The sequence below is a fragment of the Oncorhynchus keta genome, chromosome 36 (genome assembly GCF_023373465.1).
Source record: "Oncorhynchus keta strain PuntledgeMale-10-30-2019 chromosome 36, Oket_V2, whole genome shotgun sequence".
Classification (NCBI taxonomy): domain Eukaryota; kingdom Metazoa; phylum Chordata; class Actinopteri; order Salmoniformes; family Salmonidae; genus Oncorhynchus; species Oncorhynchus keta.
The window spans coordinates 21,145,618-21,168,078 of record NC_068456.1 but is presented as its reverse complement, the minus strand read 5'-3'; the positions used below and the strand labels follow the sequence as shown (position 1 = coordinate 21,168,078).

Sequence of the window (22,461 nt, the reverse complement as noted above, 5' to 3'; positions counted from 1 at the left end):
AGGGCTGTATCCAGGCACTCTGTGATGCGTCGTGGATAAGAACAGCCCTTAGCCGTGGCATATTGGCCATATACCACACCCCTGCGTGCCTTATTGCTTAAATAAAGACATAAATATGGACTAGTTAAAGCACATTTACTGTTAGCAACCCACACAATAGGCTACCACAAGCACAAATACACACTCTCCTGCATGCTCTCAAGAACACGCACACACTCCAACCCCTGCACTCCCACCCCCACACACACTCTCTCTAGAGATCTGACAGCGTTGTTCCTGGAAAGTTCAGCAGTGGGTCAGTGTCGACATTACTCACCTGGCCACAAGCTCAGTGCTCCCACACCCACTCAAACCCATAACCACACTTCCATTACCCTCCTTATGCCTCATCAACTTAATGGAGATGACTGGAGGCAGTATTCAGAACCCTTGACTGTTACGTTACAGCCTTATTCTAATACTCCATAATGACAAAGAGAAAACAGGTTTTTAGAAATGTTTGCAAATGTATCAAAAAATAAGAAACATAAATACCTTATTTACATAAGTATTCAGACCCTTTAATATGAGACTCGAAATTGAAGGGTCTAGGTCAGGGAGGGGACCAAAACCCGATGCTGACTCTGACAGAACTTCAGAGTTCCTCTGTGGAGATGGGAGAACATTGCAGAATGACAACCATCTCTGCAGCACTCCACCAATCAGGCCTTTATGATAGAGTGGCCAGACAGAACCCACTCCTCAGTAAAAGACACATGACAGCCCACTTGGAGTTTGCCAAAAGGCACCTAAAAGACTCTCAGACCATGAGAAACAATATTCTCTGGTCTGATGAAACCAAGATTGAACTCTTTGGCCTGAATGCCAAGCTTCACATCCAGAGGAAACTTGGTGCCATCCATACGGTGAACCAGGGACTGTGAGACTAGTCAGGATCGAGGCAAAGATGAACGGAGCAAAGCACACAGAGATCCTTGATGAAAACCTGCACCAGAGCGCTGATAACCAGTTTATAAACTCAGACTGGGGCCAAGCTTCACCTTCCAACAGGACAACGACCCTAAGCATACAGCCAAGACAATGCAGGAAGGGCTTCGGGACAAGTCTCTGAATGTCCTTGAGTGGCCCAGCCAGAGCCCGAACTTGATCCCGATCTAACATCTCTGAAGAGACCTGAAAATAGCTGTGTAGCGACGCTCGAGAGGAGAGGATCTGCTGAGAAGAATGGGAGAAACTCCACAAATACAGGTGTTCCAAGCTTGTAGCGTCATACCCAAGAAGACTCAAGGCTGTAATCGCTGCCAAAGGTGCTTCAACAAAGTACTGAGTAATTGGTCTGAATAGTTATGTACATTTGATATTTCAGTTTTCTATTTTTAATACATTTGCAAAACTTTAAAAAAAACTCTTATAGCTTTGTTGTTATGGGCTATTGTGTGTTGATTGATGAGGGGGAAAAAAAACGTTTTAATCCATTTTAGAATAAGGCTGTAATGTATGAAAAACGTTAAGGGGTCTGAATACTTTCCAAATGCACTATAACTATAAATATCAAGATACAGTATTTGTACTGTTGGAAAATGCTTATTTTTGAGTGTTAAGTGACGAATTTGGGTTTGGGTTAGTTATCTGACCAGTTCCTTAACTTTTTATTTGTGTATGAGTGTGTATGTGGGCAAGCGTGTGAACAATATTTTGTGTGTTTACCCAGTCTCCAGTGCCAGTTTGAATAATGAAATCACCTTGCGGCTTCAGACTTTCCAGTTTATTATTTAGTTTATACAACCATTCAGCTGAATCATCTGACATGCCTTTAAATTGGCTTCTAATTAGACAGGGAATGGAAGTAACCTCACCCAGCCACACCATGTGTGCTATCTACCTCTCTGCTTTGCGTTCTTTCACCCACCCACAAAAATATGCTGCAGCAAGAGCAATTGTGTGACAAATCTATTTGTCACACAATATGCTGTTCAGTGTGAGGTGCAGCAATTCCATGACCTCAAATCAGTGGTGGGCAGTAACCTCAAGCTCAATCATAAAATAATGATGGTAGCAGACCACAAGAGTTACTTTATGTAAGTAGAATAAGCACTTGAGCTTGCATTAGGGTGTACACTCTTAAAATTGAAGTGAATCCAGCCTTTGTGGTTGTGAGCTTGATATTAAGCTGACCTCACGTCATTTATAATCATTCTATATACAGTATATTCAAGACATTTCCAACAAACTTTTGTTGAAGACTGTTTATTTACTTCAAAAGGGGATTTCTGTGCTGGCAAGCACAGTGTCAGACGTATATAATGAAAACAATGATTACAGTTTAAACTCTTCAACTCGCTCCAACTACTTGTTGAACCGGTGGTATGGGCCAACTCTGCCATAAGGCATAATTATAAATGATGGGGAAAAGCATTATGCGGTTACTTCTCAGTCTTTGATGAGACAGCTTCTGGGCGATATGGTTGAACTGGGCCTCTCCTGTCTGCGTCAATGGTGACACAAACCCCTGACAATAGCAGTGACTGTTACTAGAGCGCCCTCTGGTATCAATATTTCACTTTTATTCAGCATCATTTATATAGCTATAAAACATTACAATGCCCCCCCCCCACCCCGTCAAAATAAAATTTAAAAAAATTTAGTGACCATTAACATTACAATACACCCTGTTACAGTGTAACACATTTTGCTTTAATATAAGATAAATTTCACTGCGTAAATTTAAAGGGCATAAACACTGTGCAGGTTTGTGTAATTTATGATCATGTTCAAGTCATTCTCATAAATATATAGGTAACTTCCAAATGAATGGAAACATGAGTACATGAAGGACACAAAGTATATAGAAAGCAGGTGCTTCCACACAAGTGTGGTTCCGGAGTTAATTAACCAATTAACATCCCCTCATGCTTAGGGTCATGTACTGTATATAAACACTGGGCAGGCCATTATTTTGGCTACCATGGCTAGGCCCCAATAGGATGGCAATGACCCCATCCACAAGGCGCGAGTGGTCAGATGAGCATGAAAACTATGTAAACCATATACCATCCCAATGGGAGATTCTGGAGCGGCACCTGAGACAGCGTTTTCCACCATCATTAACAAAACACTAAATGATAGAACTTCTCATGGAAGAACGATGTCGCATCCCTCCAATTGAGTTCCAGACACCTGTACTGGTGTTTTGAAGATGTTCTGGCTCTTGGTGGCCCATGTCCCATGAAGACACTTTATGTTGGTGTCCCCTATATTTTGGCAGTTACCCGTATTACACCACTGTACTACTTGCTGTCATGTTAACAATCACAATTATAGCTCTGGCATCACCTTGGAGCACAACGTAAACCAATGACGTGGGGGGGATTAGAATACTGCACAAACCATTCACATTTTCGCTGTGTTTAGACAGGCAGCCCAATTCCAATATTTTTCCCCACTAATTGGTGTTTTGACCAATCAGATCAGCTCTGAAAAAGATCTGATGTGATTGCTCAAAAGACCAGAATTGGGGTGCCTGTGTGAAAATATATATACACACTTACTACATAATCTGTATTCTCAATGCAAATAGCAGCAGCTACAGCATACAATCACATTCTATACAATTCTGTGCTTCCAACTTTGTGGCAACAGTTTGGGGAAGGCCCTTTCCTGCTCCAGCATGACAATGCCCCGTGTGCACAAAGCGAGGTCCATACTGAAATGGTTTGTCGAGATCGGTGTGGAAGAACTTGACTGACCTGCACAGAGCCCTGACCTCAACCCCATCGAACACCTTTGGGATGAATTGAAACTCTGACTGCGAGCCAGGCCTAATCACCCAACATCATGAAACAAACCATTTAAACTACAGGCTTCAAATTGTTAGAAACTGAGAACCTTTGACAGTAATTGTAATTCTCTTCCATTTGATATCACATGATTAATTGTTGCTTTATAATGCCATTTGACATGATCTACATTGCTAAATAGCCATTTTAGAAGGCACTTCACATTTCATTGTACAGTACAAAACGTATCACACAACAACCCCCACACAGAAACAAAATAACATGAAAAGATTCAAAACATGTGTGCTGTTCCCTGTAAAATGGTCCACCATCCATCACGGGCATGTAGCTAGTCCTGTCCTTGCTTCACCATGGAAATAAGAGGACATCTGATTTGATGTGAGAAAGCACTCGTGTGTGAACAGGCTTCGATAGTCCCTCTCGTCAGATTGTTTTCTCGTTCATAGTCACTAATTTAGTTTGTGGCTCGTTTTCAAATTGGTCCTCTTCAAACAAAGTGTCTGTAAAAGGGAACACAAACCAACCCCCCAAGATACAGAATGTGAAGCATTGTCCTTTTTAAGAGCATTGTAAATGTACATTTGGATAGGGCATAACTAGTCATGCATGACCATCCTTCTCGTCCCGTCTCGACTATTGGAATTCTGGAGAACTTCAGTATTGTTTTCAGCGCTTGTATTTGATTGGCTCTGAGTAGAAATTACATTCCCCCTCAGGAGAGGCATTTCCTTTTTTTTCATCTTTGTTTTTCTCTTGATTTTGCCTGTGTCTCTTTTCCTAGTTTTGTATCTTTTGCTTGCTAGCCTGTTGAAAATCAGAAAACATTTCAGAAACACAAACCCTGTTCGGTGCTCCACTGATACAAAATATGTGATTGGTTTTGTGTGGCAAGCCCTGCCATACTCCACTCCTTTTTATCTTCTTCCTGAGGAGAACTTCCCCAGGTCTTCAAACTACGTGAGAAGCCCGGCATCCGAGACTAGGGCGTAACTAACCCAATATGGTTCGGGGATTCGAACCGGAGACCTGTCGGTTACTGTCCCTACGCTCTTAACCGCTAGGCTATCTACTGCCCGCAAACCAAGTGCAGCACAAGCTTCAGGGGCTCAAGTGAATACCATACAATCTGACAGAAGGCAAAAAAAAAACTTCTATATACCACAATTTGAACACTTACAGAAAGCCCAAAGTGGTCCTTGTACTTGATAAACTACAATCCTGATGATTTCTTTGTCCATCATATTAATTCTATTCTGCCGACGTACCGTAGAGGGCAAAAAAGGTCCAGGATCCCTCCAACTCAGCAGGACATTGAGCAGACCCCAAGACCAGAGTTCCTGACATCAAGAAAAAGCACAGAACGTTTTCTTAAGTACCTCTTCAACATACTGTACAAAAACATATTGCATTTCGAGAACTTGAAATGCAGAAGTTCATTGAAGCCAAAATTTAAAAAACAGCGCCCTCTACTGTACTATATAAAAGTAATTTTGTGGGATCTGTTAGTGGGCTCTGTCTGCACTGCACTCACCTTATAACAGTGGGTTACAGTTCAGTAGTGTAGGCGCACACTGACCAACAGCTTTCGTAAAAAAAAAATCTAAAGAGGTAGCATTGAACACAGTCCCTAATTAATAAAGACAGGGTAACAAAGATTTTTTAAAAACACATTATGAATAAAAATGTATCTAATATATTCTGTCAGACTGCCCTTACCAGCGTTTACTGGGATTAACATAGTGCATAGATATAACCCCAGAAAGCTAGCCATGTTTTCCTTCTCCCAGACCTAAAAACAAGCATACATTCTTACTGTCTAGCACAGGTGTGATGAGAATAACAGTCTTGTGAAACTATTACAATTGAACTTTTTATTTTTAACCACAAAACAAGACATTTATTCAGTGCACCACTGACACACTTCAATTCATAGGATATCATGACAGGTGGTGAGAATCTTACCACTGCTTGTTTATGAAATAGATACAGAGAGGGTAGGCCGGGAGCTCCACCAATCCATACATGGCAACACTGAAGTAGCGGTTCCCATCGTCCTCACTGGCATTCATGATGAGCCCATTGTACACCAGGCTGCAGGAATACCGAGAGCACACCCAGAGACAGCGTCAATTTATGGTCATTCGTGTTTGCCGTCTTCAGTGTGAAAGGTCTTTAAAACGATGTATACTGAACTGAAAAGCATCATTGTGAGCTGTTGACACTGTCCATGTGCATGTTAATGTCATGGTAAAAAGCGAGTCCCTTTGTGGTTTCCCAGTGGTTCAGGTTATGGTCTGTATGCTCACCAGACATACATGACACCACGGTCCTCCAGCGGAGCACTAGGTGGGTGACGAGACCGAGGAGACCAGGGCCATCGTTGTCCTAGTTACATCTTTTGACGAAGCCAGGACACCTGCGGAGCTTCACTTTGGCTGTGGCGTTGCCGTTCCCATTCTGCACGGCCATGTAGTGCAGAACCTCCTCCGCCTGCTCCGTGTAATCACGGGAATACAGCCTGCGGGGAGACTGCGGGAGAGTCCTGCCTCAGCCCCAAAAACAGGAACAAGACAAAGACAGGTGACAAAAAGGGCATCTTGCCATTTGTTCTATCAGCAAACTGCAGTCTCACATATGGGGTCAAATGTATTGGGAAAGGTGTCAGTCAAGCCTTTAATGCAAAGGTCATATTAGCAAGGTCCCTGAAAAACACAAACACCAAAAACTACATTGAAATAGTTGGGATAAAATACTTTCCAATAGTGCCAGACCACCATCTTATTTCCCTGTGTTCCCACTGACTCTTCTTGACTACAATTGACCCTTTGTCGAATCCTAGTCCCACCCTCCTCAGTTACTGTAGCTGTGTCTGACAAACATCTGTCAGTGTCATGATGATTATTTGTACCTGCCATGGCCCAGTAGGCCTTGCCCACATACTCCTGAGTAAGCACGAAACTGACGAGGGACATTCCCCCATTCATTTGACCCATTAGCAGGCAGGACAACGCAAACGCCTCATAGCTGGGAGCAAAGTCTGTGGCATAACCAAAACAAAACATTGAAGAACAGAGCTGGGAGAGAGAGAGAGGCCGAGAGAGAAGCAGAGAAAGAGAAACAGTGGGTCAATCAAACAGAAAGTCAGTAGAAGAGCAGATTATCAATGCACTAGCAGTCTATGGCCAATTGTTTTTTTATTTTTATGATGAATGATGAGGCCTAATCATATCTCTGAGATTTTTACTATTAGCTGAGCTGAAAAGCAGACTACATCATATTAGCCTGTCAACTACTTCATAGGATATGGATTATGATCAAAATATGTGAAGTTGTGAGCTTCATTCTCCTCACCTGTTAGGAAGACTGGTTTCCTTTCAATCTTGCCAGAGAGGGGTCCAAACAAACATTACCAACCAAGACCCCAGCGAAGAACAAAGAGCCTGCCAAACTGACCTCGTAAGCCTTTTGGTTTATAAGGAACCACTAAGAGAAAGGACAGAGACTGGAAGATGTCATTCATATATTTTCCAGCGTCTCGAGTATTTGGAAATATGTTCAATTCCATACAAGTGTGAATGACACTACATTCTCAAGCACAGCACAGTTCCCATTGAATCATGAACAGTGGCCTCTCTCACCTCCGTCACGATAGAGTTGATGTCCTCTGTAAATGTAACATGTTTGATGAGCTCCTCATGGTTGGTGTAGTCACCTTGTTCAATGTGGTATTCTGGTACAGCTCCAACACAAGCAATGAGCATGCACTGGCATGCCATACACACCTGGAAAACAAAACCAAGCTGAGTGTCAAGCAAGTAATACAGGCCTAGCTAGCCAAGTGATCTATCCATCACTGGTATTTAGTTATCTGGTGCTTGCATTTACCTTTCACATATTTAGCAATTCGACAGCTTGAGCTGCCACTTTGTGGGGTTAACTAAGGGATGGGCTCAAATCCTCTGAAAAGACTGACAGTCTATGAATTTGGCATGGTGGTTTTAAAAACATTTTAGATCCACAGCACACATTGTTTGTTTACAAACACTTAGATTGACAACAAAAACAAACTACAATCTTAGAGTTTGGGTTTTGATAGGATCAGCCCTTGATCATGAGTCATGACTAGCAATTCCATTAAATCACACATAAGAGTCATTGGACAAAGGCATCTTCTGTACGGGGGAGTTTTGTTAAGAACCTCATAGGCTCGGCCTGAACATTGACATGCATCACTTGCGGCATGGTTTTGGAAACATAAAGACCTCGTCTTTCATATCAGCGAGAAATCTTTTTTTTTAATACATACGGTTAAACTGATACACACCTTTATAGGGTTACTGTTCCCTCGCGGCCATATCTCCATGTTACAGTGCATGCTTACAGAAGACAGACTGAAGACAGAGGAACCACTTGTGCTAATTAGCCATCTAGAATGCTCCGAACACCTGCGTGTAACGGAATCAAGCCGCCAGAAACGTGTTGTCACTGAAAACTGTCGGCTGTAACTGTGAACTGTAAAGCCGGTTGAAACAGTGGACAGTAAGTGTGTATTTTGCATTTGTGAAATTATTTTGATGGGATATGAAAGTAAAGGGCTTTATGAATCTGTTGCAATTGAGAATTGATTCGTTTAGATGGAGTACTTTGCTGTTTTGGCTGCCAGAGCCAGTATACCTGAAAATAACATACAATGCTTTAGAAAGTATTCATACCCCTTGACTTATTACACATTTTGTTGTGTTACAGCCTGAATTCAAAATGGATTAAACTATATTTTTTCTCTCACCCATCTACACACAATACTGCATAATGAAAGTGAAAACATGTTTTTAGAAGTTTGTACAAATGCATTGTAAAATGAAATATAGAAGTCTAATTTACAAAACTATTCACACCCGAGTACATACTTTGTAGAAGCACCTTTGGCGGCGATTACAGCTGTGAGTCTTTTGGGGGTAAGTCTCTTAGTGCCTTGCACACTTGGATTGTATAATATTTGCCCATTATTATTTTAAAAATTCTTCAAGCACTGTCAAGTTAATTGTTGATCATTGGAAGACTGCCATTTTGAAGCCTTGTCATAGATTTTCAAGCCAATTTAAGTCAAAACTGTAACGAGACCACTCGGGAACATTCAGTTTCGTATTGGTAAGCAACTCCAGTGTATATGTGGCCTTGTGTTTTAGGTTATTGTCCTGTTGAAAGGTGAATTAATCTCCCTGTGTCTGTTGGAAAGCAGACTGTACCAGGTTTTTGTAGCTGTATTCCGTGTATTGCCGATGACAAGAATACCCATAACATGATGCAGCCACAACCAAAATATGAAGAGTGGTACTCAGGGATGTGTTTTGTTGGATTCAGGACAAAAGGTTAATGCCCTTTTTTTTGCAGTATTAACAAAGTGCCTTTGCAAACAGGATTCATGTTTTGGAATATTGTTATAACTCTGTACAAGCGTATTTCTTTGTAGGGTTAGTATTGTGAAGTAACTACAATGTTGTTGATCCATCCTCAGTTCTCTCATATCACAACCATTAAAACTCTTTAACTGTTTTAAAATCACCATTGGCCTCATGGTGAAATTCCTGAGCAGTTTCTTCCTCTCCAGCAACAGAGTTAGGAAGGATGTAAAGTACTTAAGTAAAAATACTTTAAAGTACTACTCAATTCGTTTTCTGTACTTTAGTATTTATATTTTTGACTACTTTTACTTCAATACATTCCGAAAGAAAATAATGTACTTCTCACTTCATACAATTTCCCTGTTAATTATGTATGAGTTTTGAAGTGTACCCCTGGCTATCTGTAAATAGATACGTTTTTTAAACAATTAAATAGTGCTCGAGTATATTTGAGCAATTACATAAACATTTTTATTTATTTGACCTTTATTTAACTAGGCAAGTCAGTTAAGAACAAATTCTTATTTACAATGATGGCCTACCCCAGCAAAACCCTAAAACAGACGACACTTGGCCAATTGTGCGCTGCCCTATGGGACTCCCAATCACGGCTGGTTGTGATACAGACCAGGATCGAACCAGGGTCTGTAGTGACGCATCTTGCACTGCTGTGCCACTCTGGAGCTGATACTTAAGTATATTTTAAACCAAATATTTTTAGACTTTTAGTTGCATTTTTAAAAAAGTTTTATTTTTACCCCCTTTTCGTGGTATCCAATTATTAGTAGTTACTATCTTGTCTCATTGCTACAACTCCCGTACGCGCTCGGGAGATAAGGTCGAAAGCCATGCGTCGTCCGAAACACAACCCAACCATGCCGCACTGACAAGGATACTTTTTCCACCAATGATTAATACACCATCCAAAGCCTAATTAATAACTTCACCATGCTCAGAAATATTCAGGCTGCTTTTTTCACGCATCTAGCAATCAGTGCCTTACTTTGCGAAACCTCCCTAGTCTTTGTGGTTGAAATTCACTACGCAATTGAGGGACCTTACAATTATCTGTATGTGTGGGGTACAGCGAGGTAGTTATTCAAAAAGTATGTTAACCACTATTATTGGACCCGGAATGAGTCCGTGCAGCTTTTGTGATTTGTTAAGCACATTTTTTACTCCTGAACTTATTTAGGCTTCCCATAAAGAGATTGAATGTATTTTTATTTCACCTTTATTTAACCAGGTAGGCTAGTTGAGAACAAGTTCTCATTTACAACTGCGACCTGGCCAAGATAAAGCATAGCAGTGTGAACAGACAGCAACAGAGTGAGTTACACATGGAGTAAACAATAAACAAGTCAATAACACAGTAGGAAAAAAAGAGAGTCTATATACATTGTGTGCAAAAGGCATGAGGAGGTAGGCGATTAATTACACTTTTGCAGATTAACACTGGAGTGATAAATGAACAGATGGTCATGTACAGGTAGAGATACTGGTGTGCAAAAGAGCAGAAAAGTAAATACATATAAATAGTATGGGGATGAGGTAGGTAAATTGGGTGGGCTATTTACCGATAAACTATGTACAGCTGCAGTGATTGGTTAGCTGCTCAGATAGATGTTTAAAGTTGGTGAGGGAGAAAAGTCTCCAACTTCAGCGATTTTTGCTATTCGTTCCAGTCACAGGCAGCAGAGAACTGGAACGAAAGGCGGCCAAATGAGGTGTTGGCTTTAGGGATGATCAGTGAGATACACCTGCTGGAGCGCGTGCTATGGGTGTTGCCATCGTGACCAGTGAAAGGAGATAAGGCAGAGCTTTACCTAGCATGGACCTGTAGATTACCTGGAGCCAGTGGGTCTGGCGACGAATATGTAGCGAGGGCCAGCCGACTCGAGCATACAGGTCGCAGTGGTGGGTGGTATAAGGTGCTTTAGTAACAATACGGATGGCACTGTGATAAACTGCATACAGTTTGCTGAGTAGAGTATTGGAAGCTATTTTGTAAATGACATCGCCGAAGTCGAGGATCGGTAGGATAGTCAGTTTTACTAGGATAAGTTTGGCGGCGTGAGCGAAGGAGGCTTTGTTGCGGAATAGAAAGCCGACTAGATTTGATTTTAGATTGGAGATGTTTGATACGAGTCTGGAAGGAGAGTTTACAGTCTAGCCAGACACCTAGGTACTTATAGATGTCCACATATTCTAGGTCGGAACCATCCAGGGTGGTGATGCTGCGGGTGCAGGCAGCGAACGGTTGAAAAGCATGCAATTGGTTTTACTAGCATTTAAGAGCAGTTGGAGGCCACAGGAGTATTGTATGGCGTTGATGCTCGTTTGGAGGTTAGATAGCAAAGTGTCCAAGGAAGGGCCAGAAGTATACAGAATGGTGTCGTCTGTGTAGAGGTGGATCAGGGAATCGCCCACAGCAAGAGCAACATCATTGATATATACAGAGAAAAGAGTTGGCCCGAGAATTGAACCCTGTGGCACCCCCATAGACTGCCAGAGGACCGGACAACATGCCCTCCGATTTGACACACTGAACTCTGTCTGCAAAGTAGTTGGTGAACCAGGCAAGGCAGTCATTAGAAAAACCGAGGCTACAGAGTCTGCCGATAAGAATATGGTGATTGACAGAGTCGAAAGCCTTGGCCAGGTCGATGAAGACGGCTGCACAGTACTGTCTTTTATCGATGGCGGTTACGATATCGTTTAGTACCTTGAGCGTGGCTGAGGTGCACCCGTGACCGGCTCGGAAACCAGATTGCACAGTGGAGAAGGTACGGTGAGATTCGAGATGGTCAGTGACCTGGTTGTTGACTTGGCTTTCGAAGACCTTAGATAGGCAGGGCAGGATGGATATAGGTCTGTAACAGTTTGGGTCCAGGGTGTCTCCCCCTTTGAAGAGGGGGATGACTGCAGCAGCTTTCCAGTCCTTGGGGATCTCAGATGATATGAGAGGTTGAACAGGCTGGTAATAGGGGTTGCGACAATGGCGGCAGATATTTTCAGAAATAGAGGGTCCAGATTGTCAAGCCCTGCTGATTTGTACGGGTCCAGGTTTTTTTTTGTTTTTTTTTGGGGGGGGGGGGGGCTGTTTGCCAGAGGTTGGAGTAGCCAGGCATGGTCAGCCGTTGAGAAATGCTTGAAGTTTGATTATCACGGATTTATCGGTGATGCCCAGGTTACCTAGCCTCAGTGCAGTTGGGAGGAGGTGCTCTTGTTCTCCATGGACTTCAGTGTCCCAGAACTTTGGAGTTAGAGCTACAGGATGCAAATTTATACGTGAATACGTGTTGACTAAAGACATTTCAGCTTTTTATTCTTGCAAATACATTTCTAAAATGGTTCTACAAACAAAATTCCACTTTACATTGTGTGTGTAGATCAGTGACAGAAATCATCCATTTTAAATTCAGGTTGTAACACAAAATGTAAAGGGGTGTGAATACTTTCTGAAGGCACTGTAAGGTCCTTGGGCCAATAAGGAGTAATGGTAGGTTCATTAGGAGTACATATTGGGCTATGTTAGGATGAGTTATATTCTTTTAAAATTAATTAGTATAATTAATTGAAATGGCCATTGAACAGGGGAAATTGTGCAGACTGTACTGTAGCTTTAATGCTTATGCAAATGACTGGAGAGTTAACTAGTTAGCTAAGATTCAACAAGATACTTCAAAGCTTCTGGGATTTCATTATCTCTGGCAGAATAACATTAGCAGCAACGGATATACTACCACCTGGCTTTCCCTACTTAGTATATGTAAATTGTTCAAAGGAACTAAAAATAGCTAGCTAATACAGATACCTAGTTATAAAGCAAGGTGAAGGTAATAAATTAGCTAGCTGGAGTGGCTTCTTCTATATGACGGCAAACTTTTCGCAGACGTGGAGACTGGGGAACCAAGGAGACTGGGGAACCAAAACAGAAGAGGAAAAAAAAGCGCATACGGTTGGCTGGAGATTTAACTTCAGGACTAAATTGAATGGTCTAAAACAGGTTTCTCCAACCTTGTTCCTGGAGAGCTACCGTTCTGTATATTCATTCCAATCCTAATCTAACACATTATTCTAATAATTAGTTGATTGATAAACTAAATCAGGTTAGTTACAACTGGGGTTGGAGCGAAAACCTACAGGAGGGTAACTCCAGGAACAGGGTTGGAGCGTCACTCTAAAATAAACTAATTCCGCCTATACAGGCGATGCTAAACAAACGCGCAAAATCAAAGCACATTTGTCTGAAAAACGCAGCTATATTAGTCGGAAATAGGAAACTCAGAAATGTCCACCCTACTATCTGGGTGTAGTTACACCAGTTTCTAAACCCAAAGGCATAACATCTTGATACTTCCGGGAACGCTCACGAAGCAGACCTGGCGATGTTTGAGTTTAGAATAGTCAAAGAAGTGAAACATTCTTCCTTATTTACGGATTTTCTCGAAATCTAAAGGCACAACCTAGAGTCGAGCCAATATGTTTAAGTAATTGAACATGTTTTTACGCCAACCCCGTGAGTGACAAATGACACGTTTACATTTGTCAAAACTTTAATAAAATCGATGGTTTGAACCAATGAATAGTAAAATTACAGAAAAGGGCAGTTCCACAAATAACTTTGCACCCCTTTGTTTTAAGTAAAAATTGTGCACAAATCCTCATTCTAAAAGCATGTTATATTAGAATGAAGTGCCTTTAATATAGAACACAAGATTTTATATGAATAAATATCAATGATGATTATTGGCACTTTAGCATCTCCCTAGAAGTCAGTATACAAAAGACATTTTAACCAACACCTCATGTTTATCACCTTTAGAAAGCCTTATTTATTGTTGCTTTGAAAGTCATTTCTGAATGTAATTACTTATACATTAAGGTATTTTTAAAAAAAGTCCCTGATTTGAAGGCCAACCCGTTTACATGAATCACTTGTTTTAATATGGTGAAACTACTCCTTTAAAGGTGCAGTATGCAGAAATCCGCCATTTCCTGGTTGCAAAAATTCTTAGTTTACCTCATTTCAGTTTGCGATAAAACAAGCAATGTATAGTGTACAGAATCATTGTACCATCTAAACCGCTGTGAAATATATTTCAATAACCAAAAATAGTATTTTCAGTTTGAAGCTGGTGTACAAAATCAAAAAAAAAAAACAGGTAGCATAGAACAGATCTAGCACTTTTGACTTGCTTTAATTTTGAATGACAGATCTATAACATTTCTATTAGACTTTGGTCAGGTCCATATTGCAGCTTAAAAAAAAAATAAACACTGAACATCTAATGGTTAAATCATGGTGTAAAAGCAGGTGAGCTGGTTCTACCCCTTTTGGACATTGACTGATTTGTGGTGGATAACGGAGCGGATGGAGCATATCATCAACCGTGAAACTCAGAGGGGCTAGAAATGTTGAAAATCTAGAACTAGTTCTGACACCTGAGTGGTAACTTTGACCTGACCGGCGTTGCCTGAGTATCATTATCTACCATCTTGGAACGATTAACAGATTTTTCTTTCTTGCCGGTCTTCTTTTGCTGAAAGGAAAGAGAACATTACAATCAAACAATGCCATCTATAGCTGGGACTGGGAGATGACAGTACTTAACCAAACAGAAACACCAAAGTAATCTTACCTTGAAGAACGGCACTCTCCCGCTCTCGTAGCACATGAGGTTTTCGTCTATGTAAGGCGGCTCAGTGACGTAGCCATAGCCGCTCACCTCATCCTCCAGAGAGTCCTATGGCAACAGTCAGGTTAAAGCTACTCTGTACTCTCTGAAAGTCACCCTTTATTGTCATTACATGTCATACATGCTGAACAGTCAAGATGGGTTGAAGTTCATAGTCTGTACAGTTGACTTCATGTAATCATGGCAATGTAATCTGCCATACAGCCCCAAATCCACATGACCCAACCAGGAAATACTGGGCTCTAATTTTCTGAAGTGTACCTGATCAACCTGCTTCTCCTCCTCCAATGCGTCACACTGGAACAGGGCCGTCTGCAGCTCCTCCTGCTTGTGGCAGAGGTTCTCCAGCAGTTCTGCTCTGCTCTTCGACTTGGCCAAGAGACGAGGGTACACAAATTCCCTTCTCCGAGGAGTTGCACCTACCAGAACAAATTGAAGGAAACATGACAGGTCAGTGTCTCAGACAAATATGTAGAAAAGAAAAAAGCCAGATTAACATTACATCCATGTCAGGCTCACCAGTTGGGACATCCTGTAGGAGTTCATCGCTGAGGAAGCTGTGGACACGGGACAGGCCATCCTCCAAGTGAGCCTTGAGTTCCGTCTGGTGGTGTTCCAGGGTGTTCTGGTCCAGTGACGTCTGCTCCTTCATGGACCCCAGACCCTCCTTCACCATCTCCTGCTGCTGCTTCAGCTGCCCACTAACTTCCTGGACTCTCTCCTCACAGCTCTGCTCCACTCTCTGAATCACACCAGAGAAACACAGGTTGAGATTTCAGTCATAATGATTACAGACATGTAAGAAGCTGCACAGGAATTTCAAAGCTAACCAATTTTGCAAAACAAAAATTGCAGTGCAAGAAAAACTGTCAAGGGCTAAAAAAAATACTTAGTACTCCATTTCATACACCAACAAGTATCCGTTTGAGGTAAAACTGCCTAACAATCTATCCGAGTGTATAGTTTACCGTTAGCAGGGTCTGAGCAGAAGCGGTTTGGTCTCTGATCAGTGTGAGCTGAGCCTGGGAGTCAATGCCATCTTCGGTAGAGGCACACCACTGCAGACTCTTCTCAACTAGCTGGGTCAGAGAGCTGTGCAGGTGGCTGCAGTAGCCGGAAGACTCGTCCACTGTGCGCATGGCCTCCTGGGCAGTCTGTTGGACCTCAGAGATCAAGCTGGCAGTGGTAGACTCTAGACGTTCCTTTTGGGTGGCGGTCTGGTTCTCAGACACACTGCATCTCCTGGAGAAGGGTAGCAAAGTTAGTGGCTCTGCCCTGGCAAATATATCAGGTGAAAAATATGCAGATTCAAATGAACAAAGCCCACACTATGGACAGAAATCATTAGACATGTCAATGGCCCAGTTAAGACAGCCCAGTTGCACTTACGTTTGAAGGGTCTGCTGAAGGGACTGAATAGGGACCTGCAGGGCGTCGGAGGCATTCATCAGGCCGGCATAGTTATTCTGGGTCTCCATGGCCAGGAGGTTGAGCTGGTTCTGCAGACACTGGATCACCTGGGTCATTCCCTGTACGATCAGAAACAGAAGGGATGTCACAAGGTCAGATAGAATAGCACACTTGATAGTGAGAATGACAGGGGTTTTCATCAAAATTTAGATGTTGAACAGGGACTGGATCAATGGCATCAAAGCAGAGTAGACACCACTGAAAGAGCAACACTATTGTGAATCTCAAGGTGTAGAATTACTTTGCAATGATCTGAAAAAGAAAACAAGATAAGTAAGAGGATGATAAGAGAACACTTTAAACTAGGGGTGTCAGACAAATTTTGTCCCAGGGGCCACATTGAAAGACTGCTGTCAACATTTGCCCAAAACAACAGTCCATTGTTTTTGTAATTTCATGCTCTCTCATTGTCTAGGTTTCATTTGTGATGATGATTAGCGAACTGGACACAGTGAAGAAACTGAAAGTTAGTCCATTATTTTGACAGTTTCAATTACATTTTAGTCATTTTAAAGTATATCAATATTTTCCCATGGACTACAAGCCATAGGTTTGACACCCCTGCTTTAGACTACACAACCCCAAGCAGATCCCAGGCCGTACCGTCTGGTGTGCCTTGTCTGCTCTGCTGATCTGTTCCTTCAAGTTGTCGTGCTCAGTCTTTAGGGAGCCGAGACCTTCTGTTGCAGTCTCCCTCAGGGTAGCCAGGTCCTGGGCATGGCTACTGAAGAACGACGTCGTCTCCACCTTCACGGACTCCATCTGGAGAAAAGGAATACATTCACGAAGTTGTCCATCATGTATACTCAAAAGTATTTTGAGAACAGTATTTTGAGAACAGTATTTTGAGAACAGTATTATTATTTCAGCCAGCTTCCCTTACCTTAGCTGCCAGGACATGGTGGGTCTCCAGTGTCTTCCTCAGACTGTCATTCATGGCCATGACAGCACTCAGACCAGGCAACACCTGGGCCACCAGGACCTCCTCAAGCTCCAGCTTATGCTCCTCCTGTTAACCCAGGATTGCATTTATCATGAAACCTCTCCCACCTCTCAATTCATACAGATGCATGCAACAAAAAAATAGAAAAGATCAGACAATAGAGACAGATTCATTTCTTACCAAAACCTGGTGCAGACTGTTTTTAGCCTCCACACACAGCATCTCCTGCTCCATCATCTTAGCCTGACACTTGGTCATGCCATCAGCAACCAGGTCTGTGATGCTGCAGAAGGATGTGGCTACAGTAGCCATGGCTCCTTTGAAAGCTTTGTCGTTGACTACGAGAAGACCCTCTGAGGGGGAGAGTAAAAGACAAAATTGGATATCAAATTCTATGATGCGCTCATATCACTCAAAGTACTGAACCATTTCAAGATTCTCACCAACTGAGGTTTTGTAGGTGTCCAGCATGCCCTGGTGCTTGCTGTGCTGGTCTTCTACAGATTTCTGCATCTGGCTGAACATAGCATCCATGCAGTCTGCGAAACTCATCTGGATCTCAGAGTTGTGCTCCTCAACCTTTTTCTTCCTCTCCAGCTTCGCATGCAGGCCAGACACATCTTTGGTGCTTTCGTCAACAGTTGTCAGCAACTGGGATAACATTAACTCATAACTTTAGACTAAAACCGTTTTGAATATCCTGTACATACTCAAGTGTAATTTTTGTCATTTAGTAGAAGCCCTTATACATTGTCCTAACTGGTCGTAATGATGTCACCCTAACCTTGTCTGCAGTGGTGTACAGTTTCTCCTCGGTGGTGGACAGCTCAGACACTATAAACTCCTCCTCAGTGAGCTTCTGCTTGGTCTTCTGCAGGTCCCTGTGAGTCTCCTGCAGCTTCTGGTTCTTCTCCTCCAGGTCATTGGTACACTTGTCCAGCTTCTCCTTGCGATCCTCAAACAGCTCTGTAACCTGGGGAGGAGGGATGGTTACACATGTTTGATGAGTCAAGTGGAGCCAGTAACCATGGTGCTGCTTATCAAATCAAATCTTATATAGCCCTTCGTACATCAGCTGATATCTCAAAGTGCTGTACAGAAACCCAGCCTAAAACCCCAAACAGCAAGCAATGCAGGTGTAGAAGCACAGTGGCTAGGAAAAACTCCCTAGAAAGGCCAACACCTAGGAAGAAACCTAGAGAGGAACCAGGCTATGTGGGGTGGCCAGTCCTCTTCTGGCTGTGCTGGGTGGAGATTATAACAGAACATGGCCAAGATTATCCAAAAACAGGAAGTAAAATATGAGTACTTTCTAAATAAGCTTACGCTCTTCAGTTCCTCCTCCACTGCAGCAATCTTCTCTGTGTATTCAGTTATGTGATCCTCTTGGGAAGATATCGCAGCTGCCATGCTCCTAAGGGGATTAATGAAATATACTTTCTCCTTTTGAAGGGATTCAGACTTTAGAAATAAACATTTGATTCATACACAACTTTTGTGTGTTGTACAATGGGCATTTACTCATAGTTCTCAGATGACAGATACACTCCATTCTTGTCACGAGTGGCAGCCAAATCCCGTTTTAGACGCTCAATTTCCTCTGTGTATTCCTGATGATGAAATGCAATATTTTCAGTCCAGATGTTTTACCACAAATAAAATACACATGCTTAAAGTAAACAGAGCATGCATACTCAAATTTGAGAGGTTCTGTTGTGCTTATATACCTTGATAAGAGTTCTCTTTGTCAACTTCTGGTTCACCTCAGGCTTGTTCATGATGTTCTTGGCCCTGTTGGCATAATCCAGTGTGCTCAGAGTTTCCTGGAGATTTCATGAAACGAAAAGTTGAGTATTGATCAAATTAGATATCAATCTAGACATTGGTGCCAAGAGAAATTAACAAATCCAGACAAACACACCTCCAAGTTGATGGAGGCTGGTGAAACTGTGGCAATGATGGAAGTCTTAGTGCGGCCTCCCAATGAGTCCTGGAGGATGCGGGTGAGTTTGGACTCCCTGTAGGGCACATGGGGCCTCTTCTCCACCAGTGCAGTGATCACCCTGCCCAGTGTCAGCAGAGACTGGTTGATGTTGCCAGCCTCACGCGCCCGCTTGTCCACAGCGCCGGACCGACCGATGTTCTCACTGCCAGCAAGGTCAACCTACAAGGTGAGGGTCAGGTTAGCTAGAATTCCTGATGGCAACACAAGCAGGTGCACATACAGGTCAAATGTGCTATCCATCTTTGTATGTCAATGGTAAAGCCTGCATGACAATATATTTGTAGGTAATACCAGTTAACCATACCAAGTTAAGTTTTCCAATCTTGACCAGTTCCTCTCCATCAACAGTTATCTCCTTCATATGAATCGTGACGGAGAACACCGAGTGAGAGCGGCTGAAAAACAAAAAGGGGCAGATAAATACAAACACTCAACTAAACATTTACACCTTGTGGTTTAGTATGAGACAAGTTTATTTGGTCAGACATGCAGGTTTACCTGGAGTAGGCATTCATGAGTGTGGAGGCAGTTTTCCTCTTGGCAGATCCACGCTCCAAAATCTGGTATACCTCATTTTTGTTGTGTACTGTGATTTCTTCTAGGCCTTTGATGATAACACCCCTCTGAAGGACAGAAATGAATTATATAGATAGATATAGATATCCGGGAGTTGTAGCGACGAGACAAGATAGTAGCTACTAAACAATTGGATACCACAAAATTGGGGAGGAAAAGGGGTAAAATTAAAATAAATATATATTTATTTTTTACCCCTATTCCTCCCCAATTTCGTGGTATCCAATTGTTTAATAGCTACTATCTTGTCTCATCGCTACAACTAGCAGGAGAGACGAAGGTTGAAAGTCATGTGTCCTCCGATAACCAACCCAACCAAGCCGCACTGCTTCTTAACACAGCGCCATCCAACCCGGAAGCCAGCCGCACCAATGTGTCGGAGGAAACACTGTGCACCTGGCAACCTTGGTTAGCACGCACTGCGCCCGGCCCGCCACAGGAGTCGCTGGTGCAAAATGAGACAAGGATTTCCCTACCGGCCAAACCCTCTAACCCGGACGACGCTAGGCCAATTGTGCGTCGCCCCACAGACCTCCCGGTAGCGGCCGGTTAAGACAGAGCCTGGGCGCGAACCCAGAATCTCTGGTGGCACAGCCGGCGCTGCAGCACAGCACCCTTAACCACTGCACCACCCGGGAGGCCCAGAAATGATATTTAACCGTCAAATGCAGGTTTTAATATGACCATTAGATTAAGAAAATCACCCTGGGGGGGCAGCAGTGACATGTTGACAGACACGTGTAACTCAACCCATTAGGTACGTACATAAGAGACTGGTTAGTACCTTGTTACGTGGATCATCAAACAACTGAAGACGTTCAGTGACGTCAGGAAAAGGGCTCAGCAGGTCAAACAACTCTTCATTGTAGATCTCCAGCAAGGAAACCTTGACAGAAAACTCTGTCCCACTTTCAGTGAGCTTCTCAAATATCTGATGAAGTGTCCGGGGAATGATACCAGCAAGAGGATCCTGAAAAAGTCCATTCAAATCACAAATACTGAAAACATTTTATTTTAAACAAGTTAATTGACAGATCTGATACAAGTTATGTTATACCTCTTCCCATGTAAATTCTTCATTTGGAGATCTTTCTCCTTCCATTGTAAAAGTCTTCCCTGTTCCCGTTTGGCCATACCTAAATGACAGAAAGAAAACATTTAGTCAAAAACATGTACAAAATTGACAATCACCTTCAGTGGCAGGTGTCAGCTTCAAATGGCTAAATGTAACCTTGTGGACATGCCACTTAATCCCTGCTTAGGTAGTACTTACGCAAAAACTGTACAATTGTATCCACCTATCACTTCATCCAAAATAGGGCAGACAACACTCTTGTAGACATCAATTTGCTTGGCAGATGGACCAAACACCTGAGGCGAGGGTTTGATAACATGTAATTTGCACATTAGAAACAAATGACCTTGCAAACCAAGTATAGTAATTTGTCCAGTTTAGACAAACGTTACATTAGTTACCATATCAAAGGTGTACGTCTTCCTAGCTGCCTTGTCGCCAATCCCCCCCGTTCGCACATTGATCTCTTTTCGATTTTCTACTGTGTCAATGACTCCATGGGCGGCAGACTTGCGTTCCGCGTTGTTGAAGGGTCTGAAGAGGCATGGGCAGAGAATTTAGCAAAACAACATTAGGCTAACTAGCTACTGTTGCTGTGATAAAGACTGATGTTCTTGTCCATTTAGCTAGCAAGTTAATTAGCTAGGATCAAGTTACTTTTAGTCCCAACTCCCACTGGTTTCATACAAGTCAAATTTAGTTTACCTGCATCTCACAACGACTTGAATATTTCTCCCCTTCTCATCCTTTTTTGCGACACTGAATGAGTTGTGCGTAGACATGTTTGCAGAACTCTCAATACTGTAAACGTCAACTGTAACACAGAGTTTCCCCCATTAAAAAAACACATGTATTAGCTAGCTAACATAGCCCCTACGCTGACTAGTCAACTAACATTAACGTGAGCAAGCTAGCGTTAACCAAGATAACCGCCTACTTTAGAAAGTTAGCTACCGTTAGCAAATATTGTGATATACAAAAAAACCGCAAACTACTGGAAACGAGCCCCAAAATTGTCCTGACCAAGTGATGAATCTTACCTCTATTGTTTCTTTTGAACAATTATCTTGTAGGTAAGTAATTTTAAACAAATATGACTTCCGTCACCGCTGGCGCTCTATCGTGCAGAATTTTCAAACACAAATTTAAATGTTCTTCATCCGAGATGTACAGCCAATGGCTTAAGCGGAATTTCTTAAACGCGATTTTATTGGCAGTCTGGGGTCACATGAAAAATGGAGGTGTGATGCATCACGGGAACTGAGCTTTACATTGGAACACATATCCACTTGATGGCGCTAATGTGCTCTTTTTGGTATGCCCCAAAAAATAATCCCGTTTTTGCTTCATGTGTGATTCAAGGTAAATACATTTACATGACAAACACCAAATGGAAAATTATTGGATCCTGTCATTTAATTTTCTCCCCACATGTTGTTCATTTTGCATTCACATAATCCGGAATAAAGGAATAGTCATATTAATAAAATA

General features: G+C 42.3%; 1 protein-coding gene and 1 pseudogene across 1 annotated transcript; both read right to left on the bottom strand.

The window, feature by feature from the left end:
• Positions 1-2,231: 2,231 nt before the first annotated feature.
• On the bottom strand, positions 2,232-8,284 carry LOC118369797 (solute carrier family 22 member 15-like; annotated as a pseudogene).
• Positions 8,285-14,008: 5,724 nt separating this feature from the next.
• LOC118369796 (kinesin-like protein KIF11-B) lies at positions 14,009-22,157 on the bottom strand. The gene is made up of 23 exons (XM_035754499.2): positions 22,011-22,157; positions 21,676-21,784; positions 21,372-21,504; positions 21,169-21,266; positions 20,953-21,031; positions 20,680-20,865; positions 19,818-19,942; positions 19,624-19,714; positions 19,236-19,478; positions 19,042-19,137; positions 18,836-18,924; positions 18,641-18,728; positions 18,099-18,287; positions 17,758-17,965; positions 17,495-17,667; positions 17,255-17,380; positions 16,975-17,133; positions 16,291-16,430; positions 15,870-16,143; positions 15,421-15,643; positions 15,163-15,320; positions 14,845-14,949; positions 14,009-14,745 (listed from the first exon to the last, which is right to left on the bottom strand). The coding sequence occupies exons 2-23, from the start codon at positions 21,750-21,752 to the stop codon at positions 14,635-14,637; spliced, it is 3,171 nt and encodes a 1,056-aa protein (XP_035610392.1). The 5' UTR covers positions 21,753-21,784; positions 22,011-22,157; the 3' UTR covers positions 14,009-14,634.
• Positions 22,158-22,461: the final 304 nt, after the last annotated feature.